We start from the raw sequence: 22,928 nt of genomic DNA, 5'->3' as shown, positions 1-22,928 counted from the left end.
TTATTTCTTCCTTTCCAATCTGAATGTCTTCTGTCTCATTTTCTTGCCTGATTGCCCTGGCTGGAGCCTCTAGTACAACGTTTAGTAGAAGTGCTAAGAGCAGACGTCACTTGTGTTGTTCCTGATGGCGGGGGACGTTTGCCGTCAGAACGGTGTTAGCTGCAGGGTTTTACAGGTGTCCTTAAACAGTATGTGGAATGTTCTAATCATGAAGACATGTTGGATGTTGTCCATTGCTGTTTCTGCATGTCTTGAGATGACCGTGTGGTTTTTATCTGTTACTCTATTGATGTGGTTTATTACAGTAATTGATTTTCAGATTTTAAACCAACCTTGCATTTTTGGAATCAGTCCCACTTAGTCATGGTAAATAATCCTTTTTATATGTTCCTGGACTGCATTTGTTAATATTTTGTTGAGGATTTTTCTGTCTATAGTCAATATTTACTGATTTTTTAAAAAAAAAATAAATTTTAATTGAAAAAATTAAATATAGAAAAATGGTCTAGAAAACAATATAACGAACATGTCTTTCCCGTTATTAGTGCCTAAATAGATGTTACTTTTCATCTTATTTTTATCAGAGTAAGTCCCCTGCATGCTCTTTCCTACTATAACAATTGCAAATAAAAACTAATACTAAAAGAATAGGTATGCCGAAGCCAGTGGGTTGGTTGGAAAGGGGAATCACACTTGAAGTGACCTCCACAGGTGAGTTTCTCACTTCCTCCGCCCATGCATGGCCTTGCCTGTAGGCTGACCCTCAGCTGCAGGGCTGTGCTGTGGGGGTTCTTGCATAGGCAGCAAAAACTCGGGAAATCCCCATCTTTCTGCCTAGGGTTCCAGAATAGAGCTACACAAATGTAGTCAATTCATGTTTGACCCAAGTGCAAAGGCAATTAATTCAGTGGAGAAAGGAGAGTCTAAAGCGTGGCATGAGGATGATTGGACATCTGGATGCAAAAAAGAAACTCCACTCCACTTTCCACATGATGTAAAAATTAACATAGATCCTGGGTCTAAAGGTAGCACCTAAAACCTGAGAACTTGGAGAAGGAAACAGGGTCTCTCTGATCTTGAGTTATGCAGAGAGCTGTTAGACACAATAGTAAATGGGTGATTCAGAAAAGAACTTTTTTTGTGTTTTTGAGACAGGTTCTTGCCCTGTCTTCAGGCTGGTTGCACGATCTCGGCTCACCGCAACCTCCACCTCTCAGGATGAAGTGATTCTCCTGCCTCAGCCTCCTGAGTAGCTGGGATTACACGCACCCACTACCACACCTGGCTATTTTTTGTATTTTCAGTAGAGATTGGGTTTTGCCATGTTGGCCAGGCTGGTCTCAAACTCCTGACGTCAGGCAATCCACCTGCCTCAACCTCCCAAAGTGCCAGGATTACAGGCATGAGCCACCACACCTGGCCAGATTTTGTTTTAAGCTGTGCCAAACTGAGTAGCAGAGGAGCTGAGCAAGTGCAGGTCTCATGCACTGCTGGTGAGAAATCGGCAAATTGTCTGGTAGTTTCTCGTGAAGTTAAACATGTCCTTACAATATGACCTGGCAAAACCACTCCAAGGCATTTACCCAAAAGTCATGAAAACATATTTATACAAATGCCTGCATGCAAATGTTTATGTATAGTGGCTTTATTAATAATTGTGCAAAACAAAACAGTACAAGTTCTTCAGCTGGTGAGTAGATGCATAAACTGAGGTGTGTTCATCCATAGCAACCAACGTAGTGTGTTACTGATACTTCCAGCAACACAAGTGAGTCTCAGAAGTTAGACTCGCCATCTTTGTAGGGTGCAGTTCTGTTTATACAACATTCTAAAAAAGGCAAAATTGGCCAGGCACACTGGCTCCCACCTGTAATCCCAGCATTTTGGGAGGCCGAGGCAGGTGGATCACCTTAGGTCAGGAGTTCAAGACCAGCCTCGGCAACATGGTGAAACCCCATCGCTACTAAAAATACAAAAATTAGCCAGGCGTAGTGGCGGGTGCCCATAATCCCAGCTACACGGGAGGCTCAGGGGAATCCCTTGTACCTGGGAAGTAGAAGTTGCAGTAAGCTGAGATATGCCGCTGCACTCCAGCCTGGGTGACAGAGCGAGACTCTCAAGTAAGTAAGTAAGGCAAAATTACAGTCACAGAAAACATCACTGGTTGCTGGGGGTCGGGGAAGCTTGAACACGAAGCCTCTGCTTGGGGATAGAGCAGTTTGTATCTGCATTGCAGCTGGCTGTGGGTGCGTGCCTGCTGCCTTCTAGGTGAGAATTACTGGACACAGCGAAAGCCCCTTCCCGCCTGCTCCCAGCCCCTCCCTGCCTGGGTCACTGCAGTGCTGAATGCCAGTTAGTGAACGTTGTTCTTCTGTGTGGTTTTGATTTCTTACCGTGTTAATTAAGAATATAGATGGTTTTATGTGTTCATTGTTTACATAAATGGTATAATAGTGTTTTTGCAACTTCATTGTTTTGGTCTTAACATTGTGTCTTACAGTTTTATACTTGTAGATCTGTTTTAACGTTCTGATAGTTTACTTCATGGTTTAATGATTTGTCCCTTACTAGTCAGAATGTTTCTTAGTTAAAACACACCGGCTAGATGTGGTGGCTCTCAATCCCAGCACTTTGGGAGGTTGAGGCAAGCAGATTGCTTGATCTTAGGAATTCAAGACCATTCTGGGTAACATGATGAAACCCCTGTCTCTACGAAAAATACAAAAAATTAGCCAGGTGTGGTGCCCACCTGGAGTCCCAGCTACACAGGATGCTAAGGTGGGAGGATCACTTGAGCCTGGGAGGTTGAGGCTGCAGTGAGCCGTGACTGCACCACTGCCTTCCAGCCTAGGCGACAGTATGAGACCCTGTCTCAGAAAGAAACAAAGAATAGCCACGTGTTGGCCCAGTATAGACCCGATGCAGTCTGTCACGTCACCGCCTAGAATGGACCCTTAGAGGGCGTGCCTGCTGCCCTTAATTAACCATTGCTGAACAGTTGCTGAAACACGTGGTGTCCGTTTATGTTCCTGCCTCAGCTTCTGTTTTCTCCACGTCTTTGCTGCCCCATCGTCTCACCCCCCACCATCCGTTCCTGCTTCGGTTTCTGTTTTCCCCAGGTCCCTGCCCTCCTGGTCACCTCACTCCTGTGCTCTGGCTGGCCTCTGGCCTCTCACCGTTTCATTTGCATCTCCTGCTGGGGAAGTCGAATGCCCTGTACCTTTGTTTTTCCCGGCTGGAAGCTGCAGTGAGCCTCCCTCGTCCATCCTCTGGGGTGGGCTTTCCTTGTGTTTGTGTGTCTTGTCTTGGTGTGAGCAGCAAGCAGCACGTCCCTCTTCCCGCAGACCCTTGGCCGGCCAGGCATCTCAGTCCTCCAGTGCCCTTCGCAGAGTGAGCAGCACCCCCTTCAGAGTAAAAGCGGCACTGCCTTGTCATTTCCCGGGCGCTGAAGCCTCTCTGTACACCCTTCCCGAGGAGGCTGTCTCCCCTGGAGTGGTGGAGAGCCTGGCCTGTCCCGTCCCCGGCTGCTCCTCCCTTCCTTCCCGGGTATCACTCCCTCGGACCACCCCTAGATTTCCAGGTAACACAGAAGTTACTTCTGCTTCTAACACGGCTCAGCCGGAGGCACCTCTGAAGGCTGCATCTCTAGCCTAGCCTCCTTCCACCCCTGCAAATCCCCTGCCCTGAGACAGCCCACCCTCCTTCCATCCCCTCAGCTCCCCTGCCCTGAGACAGCCCAGTCTCCTTCCACCCCCCGCAGCTCCCCTGCCCTGAGACAGCCTAGCCTCCTTCCACCCCTCGCAGCTCCCCTGCCCTGAGAGCCTCTGGTGCTTCTGCTGTATCCCAGAAACAAGCCCGAAGCACCCACTGCCCCTCAGGGATGTGCTCTGCCCCTCCTTTGTCGCCACAGTGCTGTCAGGGTCTGGTGGGCTCCCCCTTCCCCACCCCAATCCGCAGCCCCAGTACTCTTAGGAGCTGCTTTCCCACATGCTCTGTGTCTCCTGGGGATACCAGGCCTCCGTCACCCCCCACCTGGCTCATAGCAGCCCCTCTGACTGGCGTCCTTGCCACACTTCTGCCCACTTCCCTGTTCCAGGGGCGCCTGGCCGCAGGTGGGACTCAGACAACATGGACCCCTCAGGCCACGTCCTGTGTCTGGGGAACTCTTCTCAGTGCCCAATTGGCACGAGGCTGCCCAGCACCGTGCAGCCATACCTCAGCTCTGTCCCCATGAGACGCCAGGATCTCTTCTGTTCCTAGCACCCTCCACCTGGCATCTTGTTCATCTTCCCAACACATCTCTGATATTAAAAATGCCCAGGAGCTCTGTGCTGAACACAGTTGTGGCATGTGCTGGGTGTGTGCCCAGCCCAGGCTCCCGCAGGCAGACTGGAATGCCTGCTCTGGTGCTAACTGGCTGCGTGTGAAGGGTCTTGGTTTCCCCAGAGGTCACCAAGGGAGAGCGAGGCCCCTGTAGGAAACAACCTCAACCCCAGCATTCGTGCAGGACGCGGAGGGCCCCGCAGGGTCCCCTTCTGCGTTTGGGTCAGCCATGGGTGGGCGATCTCTGTGCCATTCCTTCTGTTCTGTTCCCTGAGGAGAAACTGAGGCCCAGTTCACCCAGATCAGCATTCACCAGTAACAGGGCCGGGCGTGGCATCTGTTGGCCTCTCAGCCTGGAAGCTGGAAATTTGAGGGGCATCTGGGAGAGGACAGAGCAGCGTGGACCCTTGAACTGCGGCCAAGCCCTCCATACCAGCCTTGTCCAGCACCAGGGCTGAGGCTGCATGGCCGACCCCAGGAGTGCCCCACAGGCACGCTCAGACCTGCCTTTCCTCCCAGGCTCCTGTGACTGTCGGGCAGCAGCCTCACCATGTCCCAGCCCCGGGCCCCAGAGCAGGTGCTGGACGCGCTGGGGGACTGCTCCCCTGGCAGGAGGGACGAGGACACCAGGGAGGGGATCCAGTGCTCCCAACGCATGCTCAGCTTCAGCGACGCCCTGCTGTCCATCATCGCCACTGTCATGGTCTGTATCGGGCCCCTGTGTAGGCCTGCCCCACCCCGAGCCCCTTGAGGCACTGCCAAGCCTGTCTCAGAGCCATCCCAGGTCTTGCCAGCATCCTTGGGTCCCCCATCCCCTCAGACAGCTTAGGGGGTGCCCAGCACAGCCTTTGAGTCCCCAGTCCCACCACACCCAGCCCAACAAGTGTCTCACTTCCTTCTGTCTCCTTGTTCCTCAGATCCTGCCTGTGACACACACGGAGATCTCCCCGGAACAGGTAACAGGGCAGGCTGTGCTCTGTGTATGTGGCTCTGAGAAGACACAGGGTCCCTGAGGCCTGACCTGGCACAGGCAGCTGACCCTGCACCCTTTAAAGCTTCTGAGGCTGAGAAGGCAGAGGCAGGAGGCAGGGGCCTCCTTGGAAAGGGAGAGGGTCAGCAAGGCCTGCTCAGCCTACGCCCACCCCGGCGGAGGTCCTGGCCTCCTGGGAGGGGGCAGCCCGCTCAGCCTGTGCCCATCCCGGCAGAGGTCTTGGCCTCCTGGGAGGGCAGGAGGCTGGGCTCCTAAGGCTCTTTGTCAGAGCTCAGCAGACAAAGGCAGTGCCCTGGAGGTGAGCCAGAGGACAAGTTGGAAGAGGAAGGTTCCAGGCCTGCCCCAAGGACAGACGTTTCCTTTACGGAAGGGCAGCTGCCCCAGCAGGCACCTTACGTAGCTGTTCTGCGTAAACAGCAGGGACACGCCCACCCTGGCTGCTCCTACGGCCTGGAGGTGGGGTCAAAGGGTTTACAGGCAGAGTTTCCGCTTACAGCCACGTTGACTATTTCTGAGCTAAAGAGCAACACTCTCAGAAGGGGAGCAACTGGAAGGCGTCTGAGGTGCACATCTGCCTGGCTCGGTGTCCTCATGACTGGGTGGCGAGGCTCAGCAGTGAAGATGTAGCCCTTCCTGGGCCGGTGCTGAGGCTGGGGCTCCAGTCCTGACCAGTGAGCTGAGCCTGGGGGGCGCTGGGAAGTCTTGGGAGCTGCTTAGAGTTCAGCTTTCTCAGCTGTGCGGAAAGGATGATGAGACTTTTCATAGGGTTTTCATGAGAAGTAGAAACCAGGTGGAGCCTGGCCCGGTTTGCAGGGAGACCCTGGGCAGCAGCAGGTGGCAGGCAGCACAGGCATTGGGACCCCAGGGCCACCCCTGCCCTCTCCAGGGAAAACCACGCTCCCACCGAGGCCCACTGGGCCTGGCCAAATGTGGTCGTCATGTGCTGGCCAGGGATGCAATGTACTGACCTTGGTTGCCCCTTTCAGAATGGGGTTGCTGAGACCCGGCCAGGTCCACCTGAGATGCCCAGGCCAGAGGTCGCATGAAAATGAAGGGCGTGGCTGGTTGAAAATAAGAAAACCCTGCAAGCCTAAACCTGCTCTGACTTCTCTGCCGTCAGGGCACCTTTCAGGGACTGTGATGTTTAGCACCCTGTCTTTCCTCTGCTGTCCCAACTGGGTCACAGGGAGGGTCGGAGCCTCAGTCCTGGAGAGTCAGAAGCTCTTTCAGAGAACACATTTGCGGGAAGAGGGAAAGGTCTGACGTGTGTCCCAGGGACTGGCTAGAGCAGCGGACACCTCCTTGTGAGGAGAGGGGGGTTCCTGGGCTGTGCTCACTCTGTAAATAAAAGACAGTCATAACTTTGAAAAGCTAGTTATTGACCCGGAGACCTGCCTGCAAGTAGAGAACCCAGGAAGACAGTAGAGCAGTTTTCTGTTTGGAGCTTTCCTGGAGACAGCATGAAAACCCTTCTCAGGGCTGGAGGGCGAGGGCCTTGTTGACTGCAGCACTGCCCCCAGGGCCTCCTGCTGAACACAGACCCTGGGGCGGGCCGTCTGCGAGGTTCCTCGCAGTTTCCTCGGAGGCCCTTACCCATGGCTGCTTCAGAATTGCCTACCCAGGCAGTGCCTCCTGCTGAACACAGACCCTGGGGCGGGCCGTCTGCGAGGTTCCTCGCAGTTTCCGCGGAGGCCCTTACCCACGGCTGCTTCAGAATTGCCTACCCAGGCAGTGCCGAGTGCAAACCTGCTACGGTGTGAGCCCGTGTGCCCCTCCAGGGTTCACACACCGATGCCCCACAGTGATGGCGTTGTGAGGCAGAGCCTTTGGAGGTGACCTGGTGCTTTTGCCTTTTTCTCCCTTCCCGTGTGAGGACCCCCAGAGGGCATCATCCCTGAAGCGGGGTCCTCAGAGACACTTAGCTCCTTAAGAGCTGATTGCTCAGCAGGCACAACCCACAGAAGACTCCAGAATGCTCCTGTGGGTGTGGGCATGGCTCAGTGCCCTGGAGAAGGGGTGAGGGCTGGAGGGGTGGGATCTGAAGGCACCAGGGGAGACAGGCGAGGTGGAGGTGGGGGCTGGACCCTCCCCGGCGCCTCATGGGGCCCACCTGAGGGCCTTGCCCTGTCCTGGGCGGAGGACAGCCCCCGCACGATGCTGTCTCGACTGCCATTCAGGGACACTTGTGTCACTGGGCTCTGACAGCAGTGCTCTTGTACTCCAGCAGTTCGACAGAAGTGTACAGAGGCTTCTGGCAACACGGATCGCCGTCTACCTGATGACCTTTCTCATCGTAACGGTGGCCTGGGCGGCGCACACAAGGTAGGGGCCACGGCCGCTCTCAAAGTTCCTGTGCTCCGCACTGCATCACACACGGGCCCCCAGGGGTGGGGGACAGCAGGCATCTCTTCCCACCCTCATCCCCATGGGGACGGCCCTGGGGCCTGGGACAGTGTAGACGGTGCCACAGGTGAAGGTGCTCCCTCCAAGGCGAGATTCCTCTCACAGTCGCTGTGAGAGTCGCTGCCACCGCCTCTCAGCCACACAGACCTTCCTCCTGCATGTGAGAGCTGCCTCGAGACCAGGCTGCAGCCAGGCAGGAGAGGGCACATGTGCTGCGCCCATTAACACTGTCAGATGGCACACAGCCTCATCCTCCCAGTTCTGTGTCCTGGGGTCTCATTGCACTGCCATCTCCCCGGCAGGGAGGCTATGTCTGCAGGACACATGCTCTAGGGCTGGAGCTTCGCCTTCGAGAGAACAAGGTTCTTTAAGATCCAAGGAGAGGCTGGGCATGGTGGCTCACGCCTGTAATTCCAGCACTCTGGGAGGCTGAGGTGGGCAGATCACCTGAGGTCAGTAGTTTGAGACCAGCCTGGCCAACATGGTGAAACCCCATCTCTACTAAAAATAGAAAAATTAGCTGGGCGTGGTGGCGGGTGCCTGTAATCCCAGCTACTTGGGAGACTGAGGCAGGAGAATGGCTTGAACCTGGGAGGTGGAGGTTGCAGTGAGCCAAGATTGCACTATTGCACTCCAGCCTGGGCGACAGCGCGAGACTCCAAAAAAATAAAAGATCCAAGGGCCCAGCGCTGCAAGGGCCACTGACCACCTGCCCCATGCAGAGAGGAACAGGAGGACCCCAGGGGTGGAGCTAGGGCTGCAGAGCAGTGGGCACTGAGAAGGCTCCATTCCTGTCTTGGGCTGCAGGGTGGTGGTGGCCAGGGAGGCATCAGAGCCTGCCTTGAAAGCATGGCTGAACGTTTTATGTGACGGACTTGCTTTCAGCAAGGTGACTGTTTCTAGTGGTGACAGATGGGCCTCTTCTTACTTAGGGGAGGGCTTTCTCTTCAGCCTTCCTTGTTCACAGAACACCCAGGAGGCCCACAGCTGGTGGGAGTTTGGTGGGCCACTGACTGTGCCAGGCTCCTCATGAGATCTCATGAGATCAGCGGCGTGGACAGGGCCACACACACCCTCCCTCGAGTACTTGTTCCTCGGAGGCCACACCCGCTGTGGAGTTCAGGGCAGGGCAGGCCTGGGGGCTCTGAGAAGTCTGGAAGGGAGCTTCACAGATCTGCTCCGCTTATCCTCGGAGGGCATATAGGCCTGCTTGCGGTGTCCCAGGCTCAGCAGGTCACCAGTGCTGCTGTCTCCAGGGAGATAGCGTCCTTTCCTTTTCTACTTTTTGGTGAAATGTGCAGCCCGAGTGAGCCCGTGTCTGATACCCTGCGGCCACCATTGGGCCCCTGACGCCTTGACAGGGTTACAGACCCCCAGGCTGGGGTACTTCAGCTCAGTCAAGCCTAGCCCAGGAAGAGCCCCTGACTTCGGAGTGGATGATTGAGGCGCGCCCTTCCTGCTTCAGCAATGGGGCCGTGTGGGCTGTGCTCATTTTCATGGTGGCAGACAGTGCTCTGTGTTTATTCTGTTATGTTTCTTACCTCGTGGGTGTTCCGTGGACTTTTCCACAGGTGTAGTGTATGCAGCCCCTGAAGAAGCAATGGGAAAGAGGGTTTCCTTTTTTCAAAACGGTTTTGGACACAAGGCCTGAAGGTTGAATTCCTCAGGCGGAGGAGCTCTAGCTCCACAGAAAGTGTATTCAGAGGGCTGCAGGCTGGGCCTCTGTGCCTGGGAACAAGAAACTCACAACCTCCTGAGGATGCCCCCCCAGGAGGCCCACAGGCCTCCTCTGACCACCAAGCACCTGAGACCCCTAAATAATTGCCGTGTCCCTGGCCCCGTGTCTGCAGTGCAGAGGCACAAGCACGGCCCGCGAGCTCCGTGAGGTGGCCTGCTGCCAAAGTCATGCTGAGAAAACCACAAAGCTACCAGGGTGTGCGGTGGTCTCTGACAACAACCCTGCTGAGAACAGCAGGCTGTGAGTCGGGAGGAAGTAGTGGGGAGTGTGTGCGTGGGTGGGGTGCTTTCTGGGGCACTTCCTTTACTCTGTGTTTTCCAAATGCTACACACTAGGCAGGTTATATGTTGGGTGGCAGTGACATCCCTTAATGGTGCTCCCCCAGAGGATGCTGGGAGTGTGTGCTGTACACTAGGAATTGGAGTGGCAGTGACATCCCTTAATGGTGCTCCCCCGGAGGATGCTGGGAGTGTGTGCTGTACACTAGGTAGGTTATATGTTGGGTGGCAGTGACATCCCTTAATGGTACTCCCCCGGAGGATGCTGGGAGTGTGTGCTGTACACTAGGTAGGTTATATGTTGGGTGGCAGTGACATCCCTTAATAGTGCTCCCCCGGAGGATGCTGGGAGTGTGTGCTGTACACTAGGTAGGTTATATGTTGGGTGGCAGTGACATCCCTTAATGGTGCTCCCCCGGAGGATGCTGGGAGTGTGTGCTGTACACTAGGTAGGTTATATGTTGGGTGGCAGTGACATCCCTTAATGGTGCTCCCCCGGAGGATGCTGGGAGTGTGTGCTGTACACTAGGAAGGTTATATGTTGGGGTGGTAATCACATCCCTTAATGGTGCTCCCCCGGAGGATGCTGGGAGTGTGTGCTGTACACTAGGTAGGTTATATGTTGGGTGGCAGTGACATCCCTTAATAGTGCTCCCCCGGAGGATGCTGGGAGTGTGTGCTGTACACTAGGTAGGTTATATGTTGGGTGGCAGTGACATCCCTTAATGGTGCTCCCCCGGAGGATGCTGGGAGTGTGTGCTGTACACTAGGTAGGTTATATGTTGGGTGGCAGTGACATCCCTTAATGGTGCTCCCCCGGAGGATGCTGGGAGTGTGTGCTGTACACTAGGAAGGTTATATGTTGGGGTGGTAATCACATCCCTTAATGGTGCTCCCCCGGAGGATGCTGGGAGTGTGTGCTGTACACTAGGCAGGTTATATGTTGGGGTGGTAATCACATCCCTTAATGGTGCTCCCCCGGAGGATGCTGGGAGTGTGTGCTGTACACTAGGCAGGTTATATGTTGGGGTGGTAATCATATCCCTTAATGGGCTCCCCCGGAGGATGCTGGGAGTGTGTGCTGTACACTAGGCAGGTTATATGTTGGGGTGGCAGTGACATCCCTTAATGGTGCTCCCCCGGAGGATGCTGGGAGTGTGTGCTGTACACTAGGCAGGTTATATGTTGGGGTGGCAGTGACATCCCTTAATGGGCTCCCCCGGAGGATGCTGAGAGTGTGTGCTGTACACTAGGCAGGTTATATGTTGGGGTGGCAGTGACATCCCTTAATGGGCTCCCCCGGAGGATGCTGGGAGTGTGTGCTGTACACTAGGTTGGTTATATGTTGGGGTGGTAATCACATCCCTTAATGGGCTCCCCCGGAGGATGCTGAGAGTGTGTGCTGTACACTAGGCAGGTTATATGTTGGGGTGGTAATCACATCCCTTAATAGTGCTCCCCCGGAGGATGCTGGGAGTGTGTGCTGTACACTAGGCAGGTTATATGTTGGGGTGGCAGTGACATCCCTTAATGGTGCTCCCCCGGAGGATGCTGGGAGTGTGTGTTGTACACTAGGAAGGTTATATGTTGAGGTGGCAGTGACATCCCTTAATGGTGCTCCCCCGGAGGATGCTGGGAGTGTGTGCTGTACACTAGGCAGGTTATATGTTGGGGTGGCAGTGACATCCCTTAATGGTGCTCCCCCGGAGGATGCTGGGAGTGTGTGTTGTACACTAGGAAGGTTATATGTTGAGGTGGCAGTGACATCCCTTAATGGTGCTCCCCCGGAGGATGCTGGGAGTGTGTGCTGTACACTAGGTAGGTTATATGTTGGGTGGCAGTGACATCCCTTAATGGTGCTCCCCCGGAGGATGCTGAGAGTGTGTGCTGTACACTAGGCAGGTTATATGTTGGGGTGGTAATCACATCCCTTAATGGGCTCCCCCGGAGGATGCTGAGAGTGTGTGCTGTACACTAGGCAGGTTATATGTTGGGGTGGTAATCACATCCCTTAATAGTGCTCCCCCGGAGGATGCTGGGAGTGTGTGCTGTACACTAGGCAGGTTATATGTTGGGTGGTAATCACATCCCTTAATAGTGCTCCCCCGGAGGATGCTGGGAGTGTGTGCTGTACACTAGGCAGGTTATATGTTGGGGTGGCAGTGACATCCCTTAATGGTGCTCCCCCGGAGGATGCTGGGAGTGTGTGCTGTACACTAGGCAGGTTATATGTTGGGGTGGCAGTGACATCCCTTAATGGGCTCCCCCGGAGGATGCTGAGAGTGTGTGCTGTACACTAGGCAGGTTATATGTTGGGGTGGCAGTGACATCCCTTAATGGTGCTCCCCCGGAGGATGCTGGGAGTGTGTGCTGTACACTAGGCAGGTTATATGTTGGGGTGGCAGTGACATCCCTTAATGGGCTCCCCCGGAGGATGCTGAGAGTGTGTGCTGTACACTAGGCAGGTTATATGTTGGGGTGGCAGTGACATCCCTTAATGGGCTCCCCCGGAGGATGCTGAGAGTGTGTGCTGTACACTAGGCAGGTTATATGTTGGGTGGTAATCACATCCCTTAATAGTGCTCCCCCGGAGGATGCTGGGAGTGTGTGCTGTACACTAGGCAGGTTATATGTTGGGGTGGCAGTGACATCCCTTAATGGTGCTCCCCCGGAGGATGCTGGGAGTGTGTGCTGTACACTAGGCAGGTTATATGTTGGGGTGGCAGTGACATCCCTTAATGGGCTCCCCCGGAGGATGCTGAGAGTGTGTGCTGTACACTAGGCAGGTTATATGTTGGGGTGGCAGTGACATCCCTTAATGGTGCTCCCCCGGAGGATGCTGGGAGTGTGTGCTGTACACTAGGCAGGTTATATGTTGGGGTGGCAGTGACATCCCTTAATGGGCTCCCCCGGAGGATGCTGAGAGTGTGTGCTGTACACTAGGCAGGTTATATGTTGGGTGGTAATCACATCCCTTAATAGTGCTCCCCCGGAGGATGCTGGGAGTGTGTGCTGTACACTAGGAAGGTTATATGTTGGGGTGGCAGTGACATCCCTTAATGGTGCTCCCCCGGAGGATGCTGGGAGTGTGTGCTGTACACTAGGCAGGTTATATGTTGGGGTGGTAATCACATCCCTTAATGGTGCTCCCCCGGAGGATGCTGGGAGTGTGTGCTGTACACTAGGCAGGTTATATGTTGGGGTGGTAATCATATCCCTTAATGGGCTCCCCCGGAGGATGCTGGGAGTGTGTGCTGTACACTAGGCAGGTTATATGTTGGGGTGGTCATCACATCCCTTAATGGGCTCCCCCGGAGGATGCTGGGAGTGTGTGCTGTACACTAGGCAGGTTATATGTTGGGGTGGTCATCACATCCCTTAATGGGCTCCCCCGGAGGATGCTGGGAGTGTGTGCTGTACACTAGGCAGGTTATATGTTGGGGTGGCAGTGACATCCCTTAATGGTGCTCCCCCGGAGGATGCTGGGAGTGTGTGCTGTACACTAGGAAGGTTATATGTTGGGGTGGCAGTGACATCCCTTAATGGTGCTCCCCCGGAGGATGCTGGGAGTGTGTGCTGTACACTAGGCAGGTTATATGTTGGGGTGGCAGTGACATCCCTTAATGGTGCTCCCCCGGAGGATGCTGGGAGTGTGTGCTGTACACTAGGCAGGTTATATGTTGGGGTGGTCATCACATCCCTTAATGCGCTCCCCCGGAGGATGCTGGGAGTGTGTGTGCTGTGATGTGACCACAGCGCTTTGTGTTCCCTTTTTGTCTTTTTCTTAAATGGTGTAGGTTGTTCCAAGTTGTTGGGAAAATAGACGACACACTTGCCCTGCTCAACCTGGTGAGCGTGTTCTTGTTTTCTGGGGAATTGTTTTAGTTTGCCATTTAACCCTCACAGCTGCCTCTCTCGTGGCCTGCAGGGCTCCTCGGAGCTGGGATCTGTCCACTCCCGGTAGCTCCTTGAGTGACCTTTCCCTCTCCATGGGCCGCCAGCCTGTATCTTCTTCCAGACAGGGCCAGGGAGTGGAGGGCCGGGGGGGCACTGTGTTGGGCTCAGCTGTGGGGGACAGACAGGCCAGGTGCCCCCATCTGGCCCTGTATGGTCTGGGGGCTGGATGCACTTGACGTCCTATCCTTCTGTCCTAGGGAGGGCCCTGCCCTGTGCCTTCCCAAGTGGGCTCTGTCCATCCCTCTGCCCTCCTCCCCAGGCTGCTTCATGGCCGTGATGCCCTCCTTCCCCCCAGGCCTGCATGATGACCATCACCTTCCTGCCTTATACGGTGAGCAGCGCCAGGCCTCTGACACCCTGAGGCTTTGCTGGGTACCACCAAATTAGGCCTGTCCTCCGAAACCGACCAGCTGGACAGTCCCGGGCCCAGGCCACACAGTTGCAGAGAACAGAGAAGGTTCTGGGGAGAGCCAGCCGTCGGCCTGCATCGGGCTCCAGGCTGGGTAGGGACAGGAGGCACTGGCCCCGTGAGGGAGTCACTGGCCCCCCCCAGCTCCCACCGGCCCCAAGTCTGCAGCCTCCTGCCCATCCTAGGCATGCTCCTGGCAGGCGGCTCCTGCAGCGTCCAGTCACCTGCCCTCCACTGCTCAGGCTGTGAAGGTGCCGCCACGTTCTGGCAGTGGCTGCTGCTCTGAATGCGCCAGGCCGTGTGCCACCAGGAACTGCAGTCTGTGGGGTTTCATATGAATTTGGTGACGTTCTGGCTTGAAGGCCTGGGACGTTTGATGGAGTTGGTTGGGGTAAGGGCAGTTTGGACACATGCCCCAGCACCCAGCTGCCCCATCCTTGGTTGCCTGCCCATCTCCCAGTGTCCCATGGGGTGAGGAAGCTCACCATGGCCCAGTTCTAGGCTCCGGAGCCCAGGAGCCTAGTCACCTAGGATTTGGATTTGGGAGTTGTTTTTGTTTTCAACAGTTTTCCTTAATGGTGACCTTCCCCGATGTGCCCCTGGGCATCTTCATGTTCTGTGTGTGTGTGATCGCCATCGGGATCGTGCAGGTAGGGGACCGGGGACCTGCACCGTGTGTGTGCGAGTGTGTGTGTGCGTGTGTGTGTGTGTGTGTGTGATCGCCATCGGGATCGTGCAGGTAGGGGGCCGGGGGCCTGCACCGTGTGCGTGTGTGTGTGTGTGCGTGTGTGTGTGTGTGAGATCGCCATCGGGATCGTGCAGGTAGGGGGCCGGGGGCCTGCACTGTGTGTGTGCGTGTGTGCGCGCGTGTGTGTGTGATCGCCATCGGGATCATGCAGGTAGGGGACTGGGGACCTGCACCGTGTGTGTGCTTGTGTGTGTGTGCGTGTGTGTGTGTGTGTGTGATCGCCATCGGGATCGTGCAGGTAGGGGGCCGGGGGCCTGCACCGTGTGTGTGTGTGTGTGTGTGTGATCGCCATCGGGATTGTGCAGGTAGGGGGCCGGGGGCCTGCACCGTGTGTGTGTGTGTGTGTGTGTGTGTGTGTGTGTGTGTGTGAGATCGCCATTGGGATCATGCAGGTGGGGGCTGGGGGCCTGCACCGTGTGCCTGTGTGTGTGTGAGAGATCGCCATTGGGATCATGCAGGTGGGGGTTGGGGGCCTGCACCGTGTGCGTGTGTGTGTGTGTGATCACCATCGGGATCGTGCAGGTAGAGGGCTGGGGGCCTGCCCCGTGTGCGTGTGTGTGTGTGTGTGAGTGTGAGATCGCCATCAGCATCGTGCAGGTAGGGGGCTGGGGGCCTGCACCGTGTGTGTGTGTGTGTGTGTGTGTGTGTGTGTGTGTGAGAGAGAGATCGCCATTGGGATCATGCAGGTGGGGGCTGGGGGCCTGCACCGTGTGCGTGTGTGTGTGTGTGTGATCACCATCGGGATCGTGCAGGTAGAGGGCTGGGGGCCTGCCCCGTGTGCGTGTGTGTGTGTGTGAGTGTGAGATCGCCATCAGCATCGTGCAGGTAGGGGGCTGGGGGCCTGCACCGTGTGTGTGTGTGTGTGTGTGTGTGTGTGAGAGAGAGAGAGAGAGAGAGATCGCCATTGGGATCGTGCAGGTGGGGGCTGGGGGTCTGTACCGTGTACATGTGTGTGCGCATGTGTGTGTGTGTAAGAGATCGCCATTGGGATCGTGCAGGTGGGGGCTGGGGGCCTGCACCGTGTGCGTGTGTGTGTGTGCGTGTGTGTGTGTGTGATTGCCATCAGGATCATGCAGGTAGGGGGCTGGGGGCCTGCACCGTGTGTGTGCGTGCACGCGCGTGTGTGTGTGTGTGATTGTTGGGTCACACGAGTAGGGTGCCCAGGGCCACCTACACACATAGGATATGGCATGCCCAGAGCCCCCTGCATTCTAACCTGAGACCCCCCGACACACGCAGCCCCAGGAGCCAGCAGAGGCTCCTGTCTTTTTCACCACCTCAGGCCCTCTGCCTGAAGTGTCCTGGGGTAGAAGCCCACCTCTACCCACCAGATCCCCTCCCCTGAGACCCGTGCCTGTGTGCATGCCTTACAGCCTGGGTCTGGACTGGTGTGAGGGCCCCCCCTGCTCTTGGGGCCGGCGTCCTGCACCTTGCTTTTCCCACAGGCACTGATTGTGGGGTACGCATTCCACTTCCCGCACCTGCTGAGCCTGCAGATCCAGCGCTCCGCCCACAGGACCCTGTACAGAAGACACATCCTGGGCATCGTCCTCCGAGGCCCAGCCCTCTGCTTCATGGCAGCCATCTTCTCCCTCTTCTTTGTCCCCTTGGTGAGTGCTGGGACAGCCCTCCAGGGCCAAGGCGGGGACCAGGGGCACCATGGGAGCAATGTCCCCCCAAGTGACAGACATGGGGGTGGGGGACAGAGCCGCAGGCAGGCAGGGGTCCTACCAAGGGTCTCGTGTGTGAGGCCCAGGGCTGAGGAGGGAGGCCTGCTCCTGAGGCCCCGGGACCCAGCCTGTCAAAGACAGAGACGGACACTCATGGAAGGAAGGGACAGCTGAGGGTCTTCTCAGCGAAGCTTCAAAATGACGATGAGAAACAGACACCAGGAGTCCAGGGATGCTCAAATTCTCCTGTTTCGTTTTTTATTTATTGAGGCAAGATCCTGCTCTGTTACCTAGGCTGGAGGGCAGTGGTGCAATCTTGGCTCACCGCAGCCTCAACCTCCCGGGCACAAGCGATTCTCTCACCTCAGCCTCCCGAGTCTCAGGGACTGCAGGTGTGCACCACCACCCCTGGGTAATCTTTATATTTTGGGGGAGACAGGGTCTTGCTGTGTTGCTCAGGTTAGTCTGGAATGCCTGCACTGAAGTCATCTCCCACCTCAGCCTCCCAAAGTGCTGGGATTACAGGTGTGAGCCACCACGCCAGCCTTTACTTGGTTTTGGATAAGGAATCTATAAAACTAAACATCAAACAGCTGTTTGGAGGAGGAGCCCCTCGGGAAAAGCCTGGCATCTGCTCATGGCGACATCAGCTGTTGGTGCTTGGAGAATTTGAGCCACCGGGGAGAGGGAGAAGGCAACAAAGGAAAGTTCTAGAACCCACAGTGGAGCCTGGGAAAGCAGAGAAAGCAGAGCTGAGGACCCAGCTGTTGGCAGCAGGAGTTGGGTCTGCCAGGGGCCGTCACATGCATCTGGCAGCAGTGCCAGGGGTGGGAGGGGGGTGGCAGCACAGGGCCTCCTAGCAGCCCTCGCTCAGGTAGAAGACAACTAGGAGCCTCTTCGCCCAGCCAGAAGACCGAGGGCTACTCACTTGCGGCTCTAAAGGCAACGGCTGATTTAATAGGATAAGGCCATCATTCTAGACGTCATTCTAGGAATGCCACCATCTCCCAGAAACAGAGCAACAAACCCTAAAAACCAGCTGTTTCAGAGTTGAAGTTGCAGCTTTATTTGTGGCATCTGGACCTGCTGGAGCACCTTTGAAGTAAATTGAATTTTTAAACCCAGAGCACCAGAAGAATTGTGGAAATCTGGGCCAGGTGCGGTGACTCACGCCTGTAATCTCAGCACTTTGGGAGGCCGAGGCGGGCAGATTACAAGGTCAATAGATGGAGACCATCCTGGCCAACATGGTGACACCCCGTCTCTACTAAAAATACAAAAATTAGCTGGGTGTGGGGGTGCGCGCCTGTAGTCCCAGCTACTCTGGAAGCTGAGGCAGAATTGCTTGAACCCAGGAGGTGGAGGTTTCGGTGAGCTGAGATTGGGCCACTGCACTCCAGCCCTGGCAACAAGATGGAGACTTTGTCTCAAAAAAAAAAAAAAAAGAAAAGAAAAGGAATTGTGGAAAAATGAACGGTTGTTATTGTAAATGTTTAGTAAACATTTCAGAAGAATCCCAAATTTAAAATAGACGGCAGCCAGGTGGCAGTGCACCTATAGTCCCAGCTACTTGGGAGGCTGGCGCCAGAGGACCGTGGGAGCCGGGAGGTTCGTGGCTGTGCCGGTTGGATTTCTGCACTCAGTTCGGCATCAATGTGGTGACCTTCCAGGAGCAGAGAGCCGCCAGGTTGCGTAAGGAGTGGGGGCCGGCTCAGGTCGGAAGTGGGGAAGGTCAGAACTCCCATGCCCGTTGGTAGAGGGATCGTGCCTGTGAATAGCACCACACCCCAGCCTAGGCAACACAGCAAGACCCAGTCTCTAAAGAAACAGACATGTCTGGTGAGCACCTGGCGCTGATGCCTCATTCACTAGAGGCCTGGGCAGGCCATCTCCTCCACCAAGAGGGGCTGGAGCTGGGGGCTGAGTAGGGGCAGCCTGTGAGCCCCAGAGCCATGGCTGCTCTTAGACCAGATGCATTTGATGCCTGTGAAACAAAAGGGAGTAGACGCCAGGGAGATGTCAGGGTGGGACAGGCCAGAGGCTTGGGACTTCCTCCAGAAGGGTGGACCACCCACTGGCACTGGCAGGAGGGGCAGGTGTCCTCAACTGCAGCCTCTGTGAGGTCAGAGCAGGGCAGGGGCTCCACAGAGGGCAGGTGGGCTGAGTCCTGGGCAGAGGCAGGCAGGTGGGTAGGTGGCCAGCACAGTGGGCAGGGATAAGGGGGAGCAGTCTGAGGCAGTCCTGGTGTGAGAGATGGGACAGCCTCTTCTGGTGGTGGCTGAGTGACAGGGGGCAGGCTGATGAGGTCAGGACCTAGTTCCCGGGAGCCAGATGCACTTTCTGTGTCCATAAACTTGTGTGTTCTGGATTCTCCATATGCAGAGACTCACACAGTATGTGGCCTTTTCGTGTCTGGCCTCTTAACATTGTCAAGATTCACCCACGTTGTTACCCATATCAAAACCGTGTTTCTTCTTTATGGGTGAGTCCACTGTGAGTCTTGTGCCACGTCATGTGGGCGCACTCAGCCATGGATGGAGATCTGGGATCTGCGTCTTTCAGCTGTCATGAGTGAAGCCACTGTGAGCATTGCTGGGCACATGGCCGTCGTGAGTGAAGCTGCTGTGAGCATGGCTGGACACGTGGCTGTCATGAGTGAAGCCACTGTAAGCACCCTGGACACGTGGCCATCGTGAGTGAAGCCGCCGTGATCATTGCTGGACACGTGTGGCCATCGTGAGTGAAGTCACTGTGAGCATTCCTGGACACACGTGGCCGTGAGTGAAGCCACTGTGAGCATTGTTGGACACGTGTGGCCGTCGTGAGTAAAGCCACTGTGAGCATTGTTGGACACGTGGCCGTCATCCAACAATGAGTGAAGCTGCTCTGAGCATTGCTAGACACGTGTGGCCGTTATGAGTGAAGCCGCTGTGAGCATTGCTGCACACGTGTGGCTGTTGTGAGTGAAGCCGCTGCAAGCATTGCTGGACATGTGTACCTATTGTGAGTGATACTGCTGTGAGCATTCCCGGACACGTGTGGCCATCGTGAGTGAAGCCACTGTGAGCATTGCTGGACACGTGTGGCTGTCGTGAGTGAAGCCGCTGCAAGCATTGCTGGATGTGTGTGGCCGTCGTGAGTGAAGCCGCCATGAGCATTGCTGGACACGTGTACCTATTGTGAGTGATACTGCTGTGAGCATTCCCGGACACGTGTGGCCATCGTGAGTGAAGCCACTGTGAGCATTGCTGGACACGTGTGGCTGTCGTGAGTGAAGCCACTGCAAGCATTGCTGGACGTGTGTGGCCGTCGTGAGTGAAGCCGCCATGAGCATTGCTGGACACGTGTACCTATTGTGATACTGCTGTGAGCATTCCTGGACACGTGTGGCCATCGTGAGTGATTCCGCTGTGAGCATTGCTGGACACGCATTTCTTCAGATCTGTCTTCTCAGGTCTTTTGTGTGTGTGCCCAGCAGTGAGTTGCTGGGTCATACGGTGATTCTGTGTTGAATTTTTTAAGTTTAATTTGTTGAGGAATCACCAAACTTCCACAGCAGCTACACCATTTTATGCTCCCAGCAGCAGCGCACAGCAGTTCATTTCTCTACATCCTCACTGACACCTGCTGTTCTTCCTTTCTCTGCGGCTTAGTGGGTGTCAAGGAATCTCATTGGGGTTGGATGTGCGTTTTCATCATGGCGGAGGGGGTTGAGCGTCTTCTCATGAATATGTTGACCGTTTGCACGTTTCATTTGGAAAACTGTCTGTTGTCATCCTTTGCCCATTTTTAACTGGGTTGTGTTTATTGTTGAGTTGTAAGAATTGCAAGCAGGCAGCTTTTAAGACAGTCTTGCCCTTTCACCTAGGCTGGAGTAGTGAGCTGGATCGCTGCCTACTGCAACTCCTGCCTCCCAGGTTCGGCAGGTGCCCTTCGTCACGCCTGGATAATTTTCATTTTTGGAGAGATGCAGTTTACTATGTTGCCCAGGCTGGTCTCGAACTCTTGGGCCCAAGCGACCCACCTGCTCAGCCTCCCAAAGTGCTGGGGTTACAGGCATGAGTCACTGTGCTGGGCTTCAGAATTCCTGACACTTTTTGGCTACTCGGCCCTGTCAGATCCATGATCTGCAGAGCCATCCCTCCTGCCGCTGCCGGTTCTTTGGCGCACACACAGCTGTGTCTGGATAAAGCCTGGCCCTGGTCCCCTGTGGAGGGCGCTAACCTGTGGTGTCTCCCCCTGCAGTCTTACCTACTGATGGCAACCGTCATCCTCCTCCCGTACATCAGCAAGGCCGCCGGCTGGTGCCGAGACAGGCTCCTGGGTAGGTGATGACTGGCTGGCCCGAGGCCAATGGCCGCATGCCTGCTCCACACTGAGGGCCGATGCCTATGTGCATGGTGGTGGCCGGGGCTCCCCTGCTCTGTCCCTCGGGGTGTCGCTGTGCTGTATTCTCTCCTGGCCTGCACGTTCCAGGCCTCTTCTGTGGACAGCCACACGGGCTGTGGCTCCATGTGTTGGGTCTTGGCCAGCTCCACCCACTTGGCTTGTCCACAGGCCACAGGGAGCCCTTGGCTTACCCAGTGGAAGTCTTCACATTTGACCTTCATGAGCCGCTCAGCAAGGAGCGGGTGGAAGCCTTCAGCGACGGTGTCTACGCCATCGTGGCCACTCTTCTCATCCTGGACATCTGGTGAGGACCCCATGCCACCTGCCCCAGCTATGTTGGGTGCCCAGTGTGTCCTGGAAACCCCAGAAAGGCTCAGGGGTCTTGGCTCCACCTCTCCTGGATGCCTCGAATTTTATGTGAGGTCAGGGCAGCCCCCATGTCAGGGAAGACAGCCCTCCAAGCAGCCCTCCCTTCCCAACAGCCCCCACTTCCCAGCGGCCCCTCTCCCTTCCCAGCAGCCCCCACCCAAAGCGCAGGCTGGTGATGGGGTGCCAGGGCGAAGGCAGCACCAGCTGCCAACTGTTCTTTTCATTCTTCCCAAAGGGGCTCAGCAGTTGTACCTCAGGCCTCACCCCTGCCCCAGCACCAGTCCCTCCCAGCAGCCCCTCCATCGTCTCCCAGTTCCCCATCACCTCCCAGCCCCCCAAGCCCCTCCCACTCCCCACAGCCTGCTATTGCTTCCACTTCCTTCCAGCGTCTGCTCCTCCACTGCCTCATCTGTTAAAGTGCTTGTCTCGGTTGTCACATTATTGTTTTTTGTTTTTCTTTTTCTTTTTTTTTTTTTTTTTTTTATAGACAGAATCTGGCTCTGTCATCCAGGCTGGAGTGCAGTGGCTCGATCTCGGCTCACTGCAACCTCCACCTTCCCACCTCCCGGGCTCAAGCGGTTCTTCCGCCTCAGCCTCCTGACTAGCTGGGACTAATGCGCCCACCACCACCCTTGGCTAATTTTTTGTATTTTTAGTGGACATGAGGTTTCACCATGTTGGCAAGGCTGGTCTTGAACTCCTGACCCCAGGTGATCTGCCCACCTCGGCCTCCCAAAGTCCTGGGATTACAGGCGTGAGCCTGGCAGCCATTCCATTTTAATTTGCTTTCTCACATCTTTCATTCCCTAGTCGTAATGCAGCACTGATCTCGTTAGGGTAAGACACTGTGGTTTATGGTTTTATATTCTGTGCTTTATGTCTCGAGTCCGAGTCTCCTAACGCTCTCCTGGTAGCTCTTCTCTGCTGCAACGTGTGCATTTTTAAAAGCAGGAAGCAAATGTTGGTTTGCACCTGTCTCTAAGGCCCAGGTGCAAGGGATGCTCCAGGGTGACCTGCCTGCTCCCAGCAACTTCCTGCCCCCACCCCCAACCCCCGCCCTCTGCCTGTCATTCTGGAGGACGGAGTCCATGTGGGGCTGCTTGAGGACCACTGTCCTCCACGTCCTGTTGCTGAAACGGTGCTGTTCCCAGCTTCCTGGGTGGTGCCGTCAGAAGTCAGCGGCCCTGACCAGGGTGGTTCCCACAGCCTCCTGGGGCTGCAGAGTCCGGCCTGGGAGTTGGCCTCCCAAGATGCCCTGTGCATCTGAGAACCATGCAGACAAGCCCTCCGCACATCTCCAGTCACGGTGTTATGTGGGTGGCTCCGAGGGCTGGAAGCTGGGAGGGAACAGACCTCGCTGCCCCACAGCAGGCTGGTCCTGCACTGCAGACGCACTCAGCCAGAGAGGGCCCCAGCAGCACTCAGGCCAGCAGGGTGGGGCTCCAGTAACCGTGGAATTTCAGATGAACAGCATGTAACGTTAGGTCAGTGTGCCAAGCATATATAAATAGGCATTCTGAAATTTAGCCTGCTGCAAAGTCCGTGTTGTTCATCTGAAAAGCCACGTGCCGTAGCCAGGCAGCCATGACAGGCAGCACACCGTGCGGGGGTCCTGCGTAGCCTCAGCGAGGCCAGCACAAATCCATCTGTTCC

The 22,928-nt window shown here is 55.8% G+C and overlaps 1 protein-coding gene across 19 annotated transcripts in view; it reads left to right on the top strand.

The window, feature by feature from the left end:
* TMEM175 (transmembrane protein 175) overlaps positions 1-22,928 on the top strand; it is a 37,267-nt gene that overhangs the window by 13,501 nt on the left and 838 nt on the right. For 4 of the 19 annotated variants that reach the window (XM_035294401.3, XM_035294404.3, XM_035294403.3 and 1 more), the window contains 8 exons: positions 5,241-5,279; positions 7,539-7,636; positions 13,531-13,582; positions 13,986-14,021; positions 14,666-14,749; positions 16,293-16,457; positions 20,763-20,841; positions 21,075-21,210. In XM_035294401.3, the coding sequence (XP_035150292.2) occupies positions 7,593-7,636; positions 13,531-13,582; positions 13,986-14,021; positions 14,666-14,749; positions 16,293-16,457; positions 20,763-20,841; positions 21,075-21,210 (596 nt within the window). In that variant the 5' untranslated portion in view covers positions 5,241-5,279; positions 7,539-7,592. Of the gene's footprint in view, positions 1-3,119; positions 3,275-4,842; positions 5,027-5,240; positions 5,280-5,814; positions 5,986-7,538; positions 7,637-13,530; positions 13,583-13,887; positions 14,022-14,665; positions 14,750-16,292; positions 16,458-16,787; positions 16,910-20,762; positions 20,842-21,074; positions 21,211-21,510; positions 22,800-22,928 lie in introns of those variants that run through there. The other 15 variants (XM_035294396.3, XM_035294398.3, XM_035294397.3 and 12 more) reach the window with 11 other exon arrangements.

Source organism: Callithrix jacchus, chromosome 3 (genome assembly GCF_049354715.1).
Source record: "Callithrix jacchus isolate 240 chromosome 3, calJac240_pri, whole genome shotgun sequence".
NCBI classification, from domain to species: domain Eukaryota; kingdom Metazoa; phylum Chordata; class Mammalia; order Primates; family Cebidae; genus Callithrix; species Callithrix jacchus.
Note: the sequence above shows the minus strand (reverse complement) of the source record. Positions and strands in the feature narration are given on the sequence as shown.